Genomic DNA, 15,389 nt, shown 5'->3' with positions numbered 1-15,389 from the left:
TTTATTGATTATTAATTATTACATTACAAAATCTCCCATAAAAAAATTAAAATTCACAAAATTATGCACAGTCAAAGTAGGGAGTCCAAAAAAAGTGGGTGCCCTGGCGTGTATGATTCCAACCCTCTTGATGATCTGAAAAATAAAAACCAAACGGATTCTTAATTATTGTAGATGCTGTCGCTATCGAATGAGCCGTGGTGAAGTTTAAAATTTTTTTTTTTACAATATGACGGCTATTTGAAAAAAATTTGTATTTGCATATTTTTTCAACAATTACGATTTTAAAGTACTAAATGAAAAAGTTAATCAGTCCAAATTCCACATTTGAAGTAAATCAGTGTATTAGAACTCGAGATATCCTTACCGCCAGCTAGAAAAAAGTAGTTTTGAAAAAAAGTCTAGGTCACCAAAAAGGGTATAACTCATGAAATAATAGGATTTTGAAAAAATCCTCTTAATGACGTATTCTTAAATGTCTAAACTTTGAAAATATGCAAAAAAAAAATCGATTTTTTCACAATTCTACACTAAAATACCCCCTTAAGTCTAACCAGAAAATACCAGACCGAGCACCCAGGTGGGTTAAAGACATGGAATGAGCTAAATTTTCATACAAAAATTATTAAAATTAAATAAAAAACCAATAAATTGCCGAGACTGTTCAATAAGTTCTAGTCCTGACTACACCTTTCATCAAGTACAGTTACAGCGTACCAACATATAAAATAAATAATGAAACGATGAAACCCAAATTATATCCGTACGAGTTACAAATACTTTAACATATTCATACATATGCATACATACATATATGCATTATGCTTTCAAATGAACACTTGGCCATCACCTCAGCGCATTGCTCACCTTCAACTGCTTGAACAACCAACCCATACATACATACGTACTTATACATACTTGTACATATTTCCCCTCATTCAAAACAACTCAACAGTTGACATTCATTATTTGTATTTCAATACGCGCAATGTAGCCGAGTGCTTACAATTCAACTGATGCTTATGACAAAATAACGGTATAATTATGTCGTATGATTCTGTAATTGTTTAAGTGTGTGTAAAGACGCTCAGAGTATTCAAATGGCATGTCAATTGCGCAACATTGGGGCACATCTGACAGTCAAATGTTAAAAGTCAGGTATAACATGCATGCAAACAAACATACATGCATACAGACTTACATACATACATACATACACATGTACATATTTGTTTGTGTGAATATAGTACAAGTAAAAATACCCTGGAGAGAAAACTGCTGGTCCCGAATTTGTGTTCTTCTCGAAAATTCGAAACTCACTCTGACTAGTTGCCGTAGCCTAAACACAAACATTCAAGTGCACTTCCATGTCCATGCACCCCTGGTAGGCCGACGAAGGATGGCCTTTAGCTCCTTCGTCGCATTCTCTTTGATCTCCTCTATGGACTGAAATCTCCTTCCACGAAGTGGTAACTTCAACTTGGGAAACAAAAAGAAGTCGCACGAGGCCATATCAGGTGAATACGGTGCTTGCACGATGGTATTTACTTGGTGTTTTGTCAAATAATCCAGCACAATTTGGGCTCGGTGCGGTGGCGCGTACTCAAGGTACTCATGGTGCACTACGCCTTGGCAATCGAAGAAAACAGTCAACATCACCTTCCCGGTAGTTTTTGATCATAGGTTATGTGCCAGTCTATTATTATTATTGGTACTAACTGGCGGATTTTATGTGGTGATGACTAAATTTTTATTCACCCATCAACACCGACGTCCTTCATTGCTCGTGCGCGATTTGACACGAGCCACGGACATGCTGAAATTGCACTTATGTAATTATTGAACTGCGGCTCAACCAATCCCAACTCTCGCAGGTAGTTGCCGCAAGTTAAAAAATGTTCAATTCAATTTATTTTTACTTTTTTTAACAAATTTTCTCCCTCAGTTTTAAAGAACTGTTTTTTAATACATATACATTTCTCATAACACCCACTTTGTGAATCAAGCCTAACATAATTTTGATTGCAAAACTTAATTTAAAAATTTTCTTGGTTTTGTGACTTAAAAAAACTCTTTTAATTTCAAAAATTGTTCAATCTATCTACTTAAAAAAAACAAAAAGATTCAAGATAATTTCATCAAAGTTGGGTCTCTTCTGAATTAAAAGAAATTAAAAAAATTTTTGAAAAAATTTCGTCACTTTGAACTTTAATTTAACTAATTTAAAAATTTTCTTGGTTTTGTGACTTAAATTTTGTTTTTTTAAATTTCAAAAATTGTTCAAAAAAATGTTTCAGTATATCTACTTAAAAAAAAAAATTAAAAAAGATTTAAGAAAATTTCGTCAATGTTGGATTTTTTTTTAATTAACAATACTTAAAAAAAAATAAAAAAAGATTTAAACTAAAAAAAAAAAAAACAAATTTCAGTCTATCTACTTAAAAAAAAATAAAAAAAGATTTAAGAAAATTTCGTCAATGTTGGATCTCTTTTAAATTAACAAAAAAAAAACAAATTTCGGTCTATCTACTTAAAAAAAAAATAAAAAAAGATTTAAGAAAATTCCGTCAATTAAAACAAAAACCTTTTTCAGTCTATCTACTTAAAAAAATTAATAAAATTTTCGAAAAAATTTCGTCGCTTTAAACTTTAATTTAATAATTATTTTGGTCTTCTGACTTTGAAAATAAATTTTCCAAAAAAAAAAAAAAATTTCATTTATCTATTTACTTAAAAAAAAAAACTAAAAAAACTATCAAATCAAAAATTCAAAATAGAAACTAAAAGTTTTACAAACAAGTTTCAACAAATTTAGGAAAAATAAGCTTTTTTGGCAGAATATTTTGTCATGTAATAGATTTTCTAGTAAATTTTTCATAGCATACGCTTTTTGAATCAAACCTAGAAGCAGAATTTTGAATGCAAAACTTAATTTTAAAATTATTCAAAAAAATTAAAATTTAAATTTAAAAAAAATTTCCAAAAAATTTTTCAAGAAAAAATGTTTATAACAATTTTTCAAAAAAAAATTTTTCATTCTATCTACTTAAAAAAAAAATTAAAAAAAGGTTCAAACAAATTTCGTCAATACATCCAATATTTGGATTACTATACTATACTATACTTTACACTTTTAAATAAAAAAAACAAATTCACTCTATCTACTTAAAAAAACAATAAAAAGAAAATGTTCAAAAAAATTTCTTCAAGATTGGATCACTTTGACATAAAACTAAAAATTTTATAAATTTCAACCAATTTAGGAATCAAAAGCTTTTTGACATTCATTTGTTTTTATCCTTTTTTTTTAAGTAGATAGAATGAAAAAAATGTTTTTGAAAAATTTTTTTTTAATTTTTTTTGAAAATTTTATCATATAATAGATTTTCTAGTAAATTTTTCATAGCACACGCTTTTTGAATCAAACCCAGAAGCAGAATTTTGAATGCAAAACTTAATTTTACAATTATTCCAAAAAATTTCCAACAAATTTTTCAAAAAAATTTTCGAAAAAAAAATTTCAAAAAAATTTTTCAAAAAATCTTTTTCAAACTAAATTTTTTTTCATTCTATCTATGATATTCAAAAAAAATTAAAAAAAGGTTAAAAAAAATTTCGTCAATACATCCAATATTTGGATATACTTTACACTTTTAAATAAAAAACCAAATTCAATCTATCTACTTAAAAAAACAATGAAAAAAAATGTTCAAAAAAATTTCTTCAAGATTGAATCTCTTTGACATAAAACTAAAAATTTTACAAATTTCAACCAATTTAGGAATCAAAAGCTTTTTGACATTCATCTGTTTTTATACCTTTTTTGTTTTTTTAAGTAGATTAAATGAAAAAAAAAAAATTTTTGAAAATTTGTTTGACATTTTTTTGTTTTGAAAATTTTGTCATGTGATAGATTTTCTACTAAATTTTTCATAGCACACGTTTTTTGAATGAAACTTAGAAGCAGAATTTGAAATGCAAAACTCAATTTTGAAGTTATTTTGGCTTTGTGGCTTTAAAAAAATAAAAATAAAATTTGTAAACAAAAAAAATTTAAAAACTGTTAAAAAAGAACTTAAATAAAAAACAATTTCGAAAATTCAAAAAAAAAAAATAAAATTAAAAAAAAGTAAAACATTAAAATTAAATTTATATTATATATATATAGTATATTATAATAATATATTAAAAAAACAAATTCAACAAATTTTCAAAAAAAGAACTTTTTTCATTCTATCTATTGTGCATTGAAAAAAAATTTCAAAATTAAAATAAAATTTTGAAAAAAATTCGAAAATTTTCTGTCTATTCTCTCGCGGATAATTTGATTTTGTTCTTTTGCTCTATGCCTTTCGAGAGTTAAAATCTGATTTTTAATTAACGAATTTGGAACTTTTGCCACTGCAACACTTTTTCGTAAATAAAACGTATGGAAATCAAAAAACAAAACCATGGAAAATTCGTAATTGTATATTAAAAATCCTTACCCGACTCATTTTAGAAATTTCGAATGCAATATTTGCACGCATTTCTTGTTGTTTCTTAAATAATTTTAATGCCGAAACTGAGTTAAAAAAATTCTGTGAACTTAGGAAAAAACTGTAGTTTTGATAAAAGAATTAACGTCATCCTAACTACCCGCGAGTAGCGGCTGCGAATAGGCGCAATAAGTTGAATAAATTATTTATATATAAAAATATAAAAATTTATTTTTTATTATATTTAATTTTTCATTATATTATTTTATAAAATTTTCTACAATAATAAATTATTTAACAAATAATTGCAACAAAGACCTTCGCAATATAGTCAACTGTTCCCTACAGGGTTGGTATGCATAACTGCAAAGGTAGGCGTTTGAATGCAAGGCTACACTGACTGACTGTATGCCCTGCTGCCTGTCATTGTTATTGTGTCAGTTGGCGTCGAAAGTTAATGAGAGGTTAAAAAAAGCTTTGCGCATAATTCATTCATCTACAATATCATTTCTCCAACTTTACATTCACAGTTTTCAATAGGCAAATGATTTGTGGGGGTGCACGAAAGTGGATACACATACACATACATATGTACATGACTTTTGTTTGAATGTGCTTACGTATGAGTATGTTTTTTGACTAAAAATTCAAAAAGTGACGAATGTATGAAATGTATGACTTGTTAAGTCATTGAACTCATCAACTCTTACAAATGCATGGCTTTTGTGGTTCTGCATTAGATGAATAGTGAATTTTTGTTTGAAGATATTTTAATTAAAAATGCATTCACAAGCAAATATTTGTGTTTTTTTATGAGTAAAACTATGCAAAAGTATATGTGTGCTTTCAAGAAAAATCTTCAATGATAATTACTAAAAAAAAGGATGTCATTCAGGCGAAGATATTTTAGGGTAAAAATATATTTTGATCTTCATATACTAAAAATATCGCATGCGAAAATAATAATACAATGCGAGAACTTTTGATATGCTATTCAGTGGAAAGCGGTCACCACACCTTAGGGGGCATATGAGAATGAATGCAATTTGAAATTTACGATAAAGTGAATATAGTGAAAAGATCCGCTAAATTTTATATAACAATCATACGGATATGAAATTTCAAAATACTTATTTTTAATGTTTTCTCTTTCCAACTTGTAAGGCTTATGGCATTTTTGGAATTTTTTCCACGAAATTTATTCCTAAGTTTCTTGTTGAATATTTAAAGCGACAGACACTCTGTGTTTTTTATTTATGGCACTCTGTATTTGAAATCAGTAGATCTCAGCAAATCACTCAATAGGCCTCTTCTTTTCGTCAAGACTTAGCAAGTGGCGAATAGATAGAGCAACTGGTACAAATGAACATATGTCGGCAACGCGAGAAGAGAACTGCCTTAAATTACATGTGTTGGTAAGGCAGTGCGTCTAATGAGCTATAGCCATACTCGCTAGAGGTGAATCTTACTTAATTTTTCGTCAATTTAATAGAGCGTAGAGATAGCGAGCGGGGAAAATGACGAATATAAAAGGTCGACCAACATAATCAAGCATGGAGCTCTCTTTAGCTGTGCGGGTAAATACCCAGCAAAACCTGCGTGACCGAAACACTAACACAATTACACTTTTTTGTATGTTACTAACACATATGCACTCGTATTTGTTTGGAAATCGACTTTTTTTTTGATGCTCCGTCCCCTTTGGAAAAGGTGTAAGCAGTAAGCAAACTTCATTCATATATTTTTTCTCATTTTTGCATCAATAGAAAAAAAAAAACAAAAAAAACGGCAAGTGGCTGTCAAAGCCATAAGTCAAAAAGATATCTTTTCTCTCTTTTTGATATCAAAGTAGGCCGAGAATCAAGTTGTCAACCTTTGGCAAATATGTAAGCAGTAAGCAAATTTTATTCATATGTTTTTCCTCATTTTTGAATCAGTCAAAGTAAACAAACGCCGTAGCCGAGTGGGTTGGTGCGTGACTGCTATTCAGAATTCACAGAGAAAACGTCAGTTCGAATCTCGGTGAAAGCAAAATTAATAAAAACATTTTTTAATAGCGGTCGCCCATCAGCAGGCAATGGCAAAACACCGAGTGTATTTCTACCATGAAAAAAATCTGCTCATAAACATATCATAAAACAAAATGAAATAAATGTATAAAAAAAAAAAAATTTTTTTGTAATTCGAACCAAGGATTTCGGATCGGAAGCCCACATTGCTAGCCGCTGGGCTATCGCGCTGTGCTGTCACCACTGGCCTAAAAGTTATTTTGTTCGTCGCTACGTTTATATGAAACTGGCACTGGCAAACGAATCCATATGTATGAAAGGGATAAAAAATCACACGTACACAAAAAATTTGGCACAATTTTCCCAACGGCCTTAACAAAGTGATTGTAAAGGGGCGTGGTTAGTGATAGTTTAACGACCACGCGTGGCGGTTACGTGAAGGGTAACATGACCGCCACTCTTCTTGCTGGGTACTGAACATTAAAGATTTAATTTGAACCTAATACAATGAAAATGTCTTGGTTTGCATGAGAGTGCAACCCAGCAAGCATTTAGAGTCCATTCCCATATTAGGCATTCAGTTTTTTTTTAATTTTGTGGAACAAGTTGTCGAATGCAGGCGAGCCTCTTATGAAGTAAGAGCACGAGGCTTCAGTTTCTTCGAGGCTAATATTTCGTATTCTGAAACTCCGCAAAATATTTTCAAATATTTTCAAGTTTCATATTTCTTATATTCTCGTTTCATATTTCTCATTAAATTGACTTATTTGTACTAGGGTGGTTCACAAAAAGGCGAATATTTATAGCGACGACCTCCAGAATTGAAAAGTAAAAGACAAATATTTTATTTTTATTTTGAAATGCGTTGGTATTTAATAGCAGCAGTTTCCCATGTATTTTATGTCTTTTTTTTTGCAAATTTCAAATAAATTGAAAATATTAATTAAAATACAAGTTCATGTCATAAAATTTATATTTTCAATGGCAAACGATATTTCTCTTCAGAAATGAACGAACTATGAAATATTGATAATTATTTACTGTATAATTATATAAACTATTTTTACAGGGTCTAAAAGTAAGCCCATAGATGGCTTTATTTTTTAGTTTTGTGATTGTTTTGTTTTGTTTGCAAACAAATTCTCAAAAGTCAATGCGTATTTCGAGCCATTTTAAACTTGCACTTTACGAGGGTCGTTTCAAAAGTTCGTGCAGAAAACGACTTAATTGCTTTATCGTGCCTGCTTAAGGAATGCTTTTTTAACGCGCACTTTTGCTCCACTTCAATCGGCGCAATATTCTATTTTGTCATTCTCAGCAAAACTCTGAATTCTCTCAGCCGTAATTGCTGCTAATGTAGGTGGAAGTATATTTTATTAAAAAAAATATGGAAAAAATGTTTATTTTATTTTCGAGTAGTTTGCAAATATTTTATAAATAACTGCATAAGTATTCGTATTGCCAATGGAAATATTTTAAATTAAATTTATTAAGGCCTAAAATATTTTAATATTATTAATATTTTATATGAATATATATTTTTATATGAATATATTATGATTATTATTATTGTTAATAATTGTTATTATCATTATTACATCTAAATACATCTATTCAACTCAAATTATTTTAAGTAAAATACTATAATAAAAAAAATCATTAATTAAAATCCAAATTATTAACCACTGGGTAAGCAGATACAAAACCTGTTATTCTGTAACCTGTAAATCTTAAATATCCACAAATTTGAGCACAGTGCAACACTGTGACAGGTAAGTAAAAATGCAGAGTTGTAATGCTATTGAAATTTTGAAAAAAAAAATTGAAAAAATAAATCAAGAAAATGCTTCGTTTCCCAAATTGATTTTCCCATCTTGGCCAGCAAAACTGTAAGCTAAACTTGTGAATGCGCTAAACTCGAAATTTTATGCAGCTAAAAAAATTGTTCCTAGAAATACGCATATTTCATAAATCATCATAACTTTTGATAACGCTATGCACAAAAAGTCACCACCCCAGTAAAAATTAATAATATAAAAATTATAAATTAATAATATAACAAACAAAAAAAAACATTAAAAAGTTTCGTAAAAAATAATTATAAAAAGGCCCTATTTTCCCCCTCTTTTTGCAATTCAGCATACCGTTACAAATAATTACTCTTTGTAAATCTGCCGAACGAATTGACAGAGAAGGTATTTATAGAAATATTCCAATCATGGCATTAACTGCAAAACTTATACGGCATTCGCTTTTTCGAAACCATTTTAAGATTTAGAAAATCAAAAATTTTAGTAATTGCAGAAAGTAAGCCACAATTTATAGTTCATCCATTCGAATGCTAATCGTCATATAAGCCTGAGTGTTCAATACATTAGAGATTGTCTTGCATATTTTATATTCATTGTAGTACTTTCTTTAAGACAGAGTTCAAAGCAAAAAACTCATATCTTCAAAAAGACTCGTATGTTCAGGTAAATTATAATAGCAGAAGACAGAGTAGTCAAAAACGGACCAATGCATTCAGACATAGACAGCTTAAAACTATAAGTACCTTCATTTGTAAGATAATATCGAAGAATACACCAGAAATTCATAGGGAGGAGTTTGGCTATCCATGCTTGATACTCCGTCAAAGGCGATCAATCTCAGTCCGTTGGTGGAAGATTCATATGAACAACTGAACTGGACCCTTTGCTGCCTTATCATTAGTTTTGACAGTCCCAGTTTCGATGTCATGACAAGGTCGACGCTTTTATAGGCATTCCAAGTTATGTAAGAAGTGATATAATATTTACGCTGACTTTTTTACTCAATAGTATAATGAGAATATCATTTTAGCCTGAAGTAGGCCTTTAAAGCTTTTTAAGAATTTTAGCACATTCTGGGGTTTATTGTTCCACAATCTATGCACGGCAATACCACTAAGCTGGTGTAGCCCTTTTCTGCGTCGTGCAGGACATTCACAAAAAAGGTCTGAATTTTCAGTACTCATTTCCCAGAACCGACAGATGATGCTCGCAGAGATACCAATTTTGTTTAAGTATTGCAGTCACCTGTAAGGTAATCAGTTAAAAGTCTGAAGTCTACTCTGCTGAGCGAAAGTAGCTTATGAGAAATGCCTTAAAATGTATCTGTTATATACTTTTAATTTAATAATTAGAAAGAAAATTTTTATAAAAAACATAAATATTATTGCAGAATTTGAGTTTTAAAATAATTTTTGAATGAATAAGAGGAAAACGGATTTTGGAGTAATATTATTCTGGTACTAATTTTTAAGAGCTGGTGAACTACTTATAAAAAAGAAATTTCGATTCCGATGATTTATGAAAAAAAAGCAGTATAAGGCAAAGCTCTGGAAGGGTTTGTTTTATGCAGTGTTGCATTTTTTGAAGCTAATTAAAAAGAAGAATATTTGTTTCAGATGATTTAGGAACAATAACAAACAGTCTACAAGAGTTAATTTCATGCAGTGTTGCATTTTTTATGACCCCAAAACAAGATCGCCTTAAAATAAGTACCTGTTAATTTTTTTTTATTTTTTCTTACATTTTACTCCTTTTTTACTTTTTCTTTTTGGTAGTTTTGAAATTTTTTCTTTAAAAATACATGTTTCACTTCTATTAATTTTCAATGCAGTGTTGCATTTTTTGGAATGAGAAGAAATTTTACCTCAGATAAAAGGTTAATAAGCTAAGAGATTTTAGAGCTAATTAAAAAGAATAAATGTTGCTTCAGTTGATTTAGAAAAAATAACAACTAATATAAGACATAGGTCTGCCAGGGTTAAGCGTATGCAGTGTTTCATTTTTATGACCCCAAAATAAAATCGCCATACAATAAGTGCCAGTTAATTAAATTTTCTTTTTAATTTTTTTATCTCCTCATTTCTAATTTTTTTTTTTTCAATTAATTAATTTTTTTATCTCTTCATTTTAAATTTTTTTTTATTCTTTTTTTTCCTTTTTGTAATTTTCAAATTTTTACTTAAAAAACGTACTTGTTTTACTACTTTTACATATTTAAATGTAAATAATTTCCCAATCACTTTTGCGTTTCGTTCACCTCTACTCCAAAAGCTAATTAATGAAAGCCAGTATGCAATTTAAAGCGAGTGTGCCAACAAATTTTAACGTATTGACTTCGCCAAATCCACTTCAAATCGCGCCATCGAACAAAAAGAAATAACTTAGACGGAAATTTTGAATTTTTCTTTTAATTTTTCAAAACTTTTGTTTCACCAACTACGAATTCAGTGAATTTTTGCAAAAAACTGAAAAAGTAGTATTAACCAAAACGAAATCTGTCTTCTTTTCTCTCTTTCTTTCATATTTTTTGGCCACTCGCTTGTAATACAACAACGTTAATTCATTGCACCAACTACGTATTGTGATTAAAAATTAAAACCAAAAAAACAAAAAATAAAAAATAAAAAATAAACGCATTTTTTGTCTTGGGTTCGTTTTTTCGAATAAATCGCACAAATGCACAAATTTGCAAATGCCTAAACGTTTTTTGGTTTTTGTATGATATATCAAACACTCTGTGTATTATGTACTGTGTGTGTGTGTGTGCGTGTGAAAACACTTTTTGAACTCACAAAAAAATGCACAAATTTTGTAATTTTTGAACGCAACGCACTTTTCAATGGATGGTGTTATAAAATATTTAATGCAAATTTCGCAAATAAAAAATTTACTCAAACAAAAAAAACAAAATGTAGTCAAAAAAAGTGAGTATTTACAATTTTTCAACAGTTTTTCATAAATACTAGTGATATATATATATTTTTTAGTGATAAAATACCACATTTTTAAGGAATGATTCTTTAATTTTTAATAAGCACCATTTTTTAATAGAGAACAATCACTCTTATTGCTCACCTACAACTGTTCAATTCATTCCACATTCTTATTAGAGATGAGCGCGTACTCAAACACGTGCGCTCACGCTCACTCACCTATTCGCATACTCACATCAACAACACTCTACAAAAATACTTTTGCAGAATCAACAACAAATAAACCAAATAAACTTGCAAGTAACTGTATTTGATTTTTGATTACCTTACTTGTAAGTGCTTAGGTATGTTTAAGAATGTTTTTGTACTATATTTATAGATAAAATTTATAAATTTTTTGTAAATATTAATCGAAAATTAAAAACTTTACAAATACAACATAACATAAATGAATGTATACCTAGCCATTATACGTACATGCATATGCAAACATACATATGAATATTAATAAAAACAAACTACTCTCTCTTTTTGTATTTTGATTAAGTGTTTTTTCTTCTCTATTTCCACAAACCGTAGGGTTTTATGAAGCCCCACGGCCTTAAAAAACAAAAAAAAAAAAAATAAAAAAACGCAAGCGGAAGGGAAACTTAATTGACCTGCACTATTTTTGAAAGGAAAAAAAATTTTAATGCACTATTTTTGTCAAGCAAAAACTTTTTGTTGCATTAGCAAATTTTTTCTTAATGTTAATAAGAAAATTTTATACTCATATTTTAGTGCATTTACCAGCCAACCACTTTCACTGCATTTTTGTGAAAGTTTTTTTGTTTTTGGTTTACATGATTTTTGTATGTGTTTGCACATTTTTAATACTAAATAAAAGTTTTTGGTTTATAGTAATCTTTCTTAACTATTCAAATGTGTCGTTAGCACATTTTTTCTGTAAATATTTTTTCTTAATCAAACTTCGGTATGCTAAATGTCTTTTTTGCACATATAAAAAGCACAATTTTTGAAGGCACTGAAGATTTTTTTTAATTTCATTTTTTGTTTTACGGTGTATGCTATTAACAGTAATTATTTGTAAGAAAAAATAAGAAAAATTGATAAAAATATAAATATAAATAAAATGAATGCACTTTTTTTAAACATTTTTTGGCTAATGCTGTGTTATATTTTGATGATTTTTTTCTTTCTTAAAGCTCACGGTGCACAACAATTTTTGAAAGCACAATTTTTTTACGTCCATTTGAAATTAAAAGTTTTTGTTAATGGAACTAGAAAAACCCAAACGTATTGGATGAAAAAAAAAAATCAGCCATTTAAATGTGAATCCCAGCACCTTTTCCTGTGAAAAAATGCATTATTTTAAATGTAAACTTTTAATTTGTTTCATCTTGACAATGAAATGTTTTTACTGACATTGCAATTTATTTATAATTTCTATGAATTTAACATCTAAAACTCGACTAGGCTTTTTTTATTAAATGCATTAGCGTTTTAGCGAAAAAAAATTCTGTGATATTTCCTGACACCAAAAAAGTTCAAAAAAAGTTAAAAAAGTAAAAAAGATTAAAAATTATACTTCCACCTCTAAATGTTTTAGCATTCCATAAAAAAAATAAATAAACCAAAAAACAAATAATTCACTACAGGTTATTTCAATTCAAACTATATTCTACAATTTCAATATGAATATATTAAATAATATTATGTATCGCAAATATTCTTAAGTATCAACTCTAGGTATCCAATGTATTAAGAACATATCTTTTACCACTACTTACATCTACTCGTACTTGTATACGAAGCGCTTCCGAGCATTTAGCAGCCTTAACGTATTCGCTAGTGCTTAAGCTCTTTAAGTAAAGTAGTTATGTGTATGCAAAAAATTAAAAGTTATGTATAAATAATAGTTACATATAAATAATAGTTATATACATCATTTAAGCTAATACAAGTATATATTTATGTATGTCATATATAATATTTATCCAACTGCTAAATAAATAAATCCACTAATTAACCATTAAGTCGATAGCTATACCACTTAACTTTCTTTAAATACATTTTATTCCACTTTACTAACAAACGAATTCTTCCACTGTACCACGTTTAGTGCCTGGAGATCCTCAAGATGTGAAGGCAACTCCGTTAAATTCAACTTCAATTCATGTTACCTGGAAACCACCATTGGAGAAAGATCGCAATGGCATTATACGTGGCTATCACATACACGTACAAGAAATGCGTGATGAGGTGAGTGAAATGTTGAAACTAGACTTCAAAGCTCTGATTTATGTACAGTTAGAAGACCGAAAAAGCGTATTTTCCAGAATTTTTTCTGAGAAAACTTTTAAATCTATTGATCTAAAAATGTGTACACATATTATGTAATCTTTTAACTGTATTTTAAGACTTAGTATTAGTAAAAAAAATATTTAGGCGTCCGCCGTAGCCGAATGGGTTGGTCCGTGACTACTATTCTTAATTCACAGAGAGAACGTTGGTTCGAATCTCGGTGAAACACCAAAATGAAGAAAAACATTTTTCTAATAGCGGACGCCCCTCGGCAGGCAATGGCAAACCTCCGATTGTATTTCTGCCATGAAAAACCTCCTCATAAAATATCTGCCGTTCGGAGTTGGCTTGAAGCTGTAGGTCCGTCCATTTGTGGAACAACATCAAGACGCACGCCACAAATAGTGTACACAAGGATATACGCGCCAATTATATACTGTGAGCGTCAAAATAAAGTGTACAAAGCATTTTGTTATAATATGGATTTTAGTTCAGTCTTTTATAACAAAACAATATATTTTAATTTCATGTTTTTTAAATTAGTATTTGATTCTCTACTAATTACTAGAAAACAAAAAAAAAAAATTACAACAACAAAAGTTGTAAGACAAAAACAAAATTTAGTGCATATTTTACGCGTCAAAATAAAGTGTACAGAGATATATTTTACAAAAATGATATCGATTAAGCATTTTGTTGATTTCCCTTTTGCTTTGATAACGGAAGACAGTCTTCGGGGCATCGGCTCAACTAGTTTTTTTGTCACGTCAGATGAAATTTTATCCCACTCTTCCTTTATAGCAAGTTTCAGCATATCCACTTCAGCATATCAACTATATATAAACGGAAAGTCGATCTATGAAAAGATCTTAAACATTTGTACATTCGAAACTCATACCAATCACCAGATGATATTTGTACTGCATTTATTAGATATCTACAGCTCGAAGAACCAAGTATTCTAAAAGTGAGGATAATAAAGTCTGGTCGCTCTGATTCTTTTATATTACGAATGATAGATATTTTATGATCACCTTTTGCCGAATCTTTTGTTTGCACCAGACACCATTTCATAATTACAGGGTGAACGATATGAAGTGTTACCTGTACAAAACACCATAACTTTTTTGTGTGAAATCATTTTTTTTTTTTGATTTCAAAGACAAAATTCTTCAAAAATAATTACAATTTTAACATTAATTCACTTTAGCTCGATATGACCACCTTTTGCATTGACTATAGGCTTCAAACGGTCAAAAAATGAGTTGCATGCTGCACGAATGTGATTTTGAGGTATTTTGGCGCATTCTCGTATAATCGCTTTTTTCAGCGCATCCATACTGGCATATTTTTTAGTCCTCACCTTGCTCTCCAAAATGGACCAGATGGAATAGTCCATCGGATTTGCGTCTGGCGAATTCGAAAGCCATTGTGTGGACGAAATGAAGGGTGGAACATAATTTTTTAGCCATTCTTGGTTCACACGAGCTTTATGAGACGGTTTCGAGTCCTGTTGGAACGTCCATGGTCTACGAACGAAATGTTTGCGTGTCCACGGCTCTAAAGCAGCTTCTAAAACACTTTCCCGATAATAAGTCGCATTCACTTTGACACCAGGTTCGATAAAAACGATTGGAGAGTGTCCATCAGCGGTCACTGCAGCCCAAACCATTACTTGCGATGGGAAATTGCTTCGAGTGGCCATACGTAGGCTCAAATTCTCGTATGAGCGTTCGGTCAAGTAAACACGATCGTTTTGAGTGCTTATGAACTGCTTAATTGGGAAATTTTGGAAAATAATTTTGGGAAAACACAATGTTAGGAAATTTGCCACGTTCGTGCAAGCGCAAAAAC

At 29.6% G+C, this 15,389-nt stretch overlaps 1 protein-coding gene across 2 annotated transcripts in view; it reads left to right on the top strand.

Annotated features, from left to right (window-relative positions):
- Positions 1–15,389, top strand: part of LOC129246943 (tyrosine-protein phosphatase Lar) — a 263,927-nt gene that overhangs the window by 237,832 nt on the left and 10,706 nt on the right. For both annotated transcript variants that reach the window (XM_054885703.1, XM_054885702.1), the window contains one exon: positions 13,354–13,493. In XM_054885703.1, coding sequence (XP_054741678.1) covers positions 13,354–13,493 — 140 coding nt within the window. The remainder of the gene's footprint in view (positions 1–13,353; positions 13,494–15,389) is intronic.

This window comes from Anastrepha obliqua, chromosome 5 (assembly GCF_027943255.1).
Source record: "Anastrepha obliqua isolate idAnaObli1 chromosome 5, idAnaObli1_1.0, whole genome shotgun sequence".
Lineage (NCBI taxonomy): Eukaryota > Metazoa > Arthropoda > Insecta > Diptera > Tephritidae > Anastrepha > Anastrepha obliqua.
This window is presented reverse-complemented; position numbering and strand designations above follow the sequence as displayed.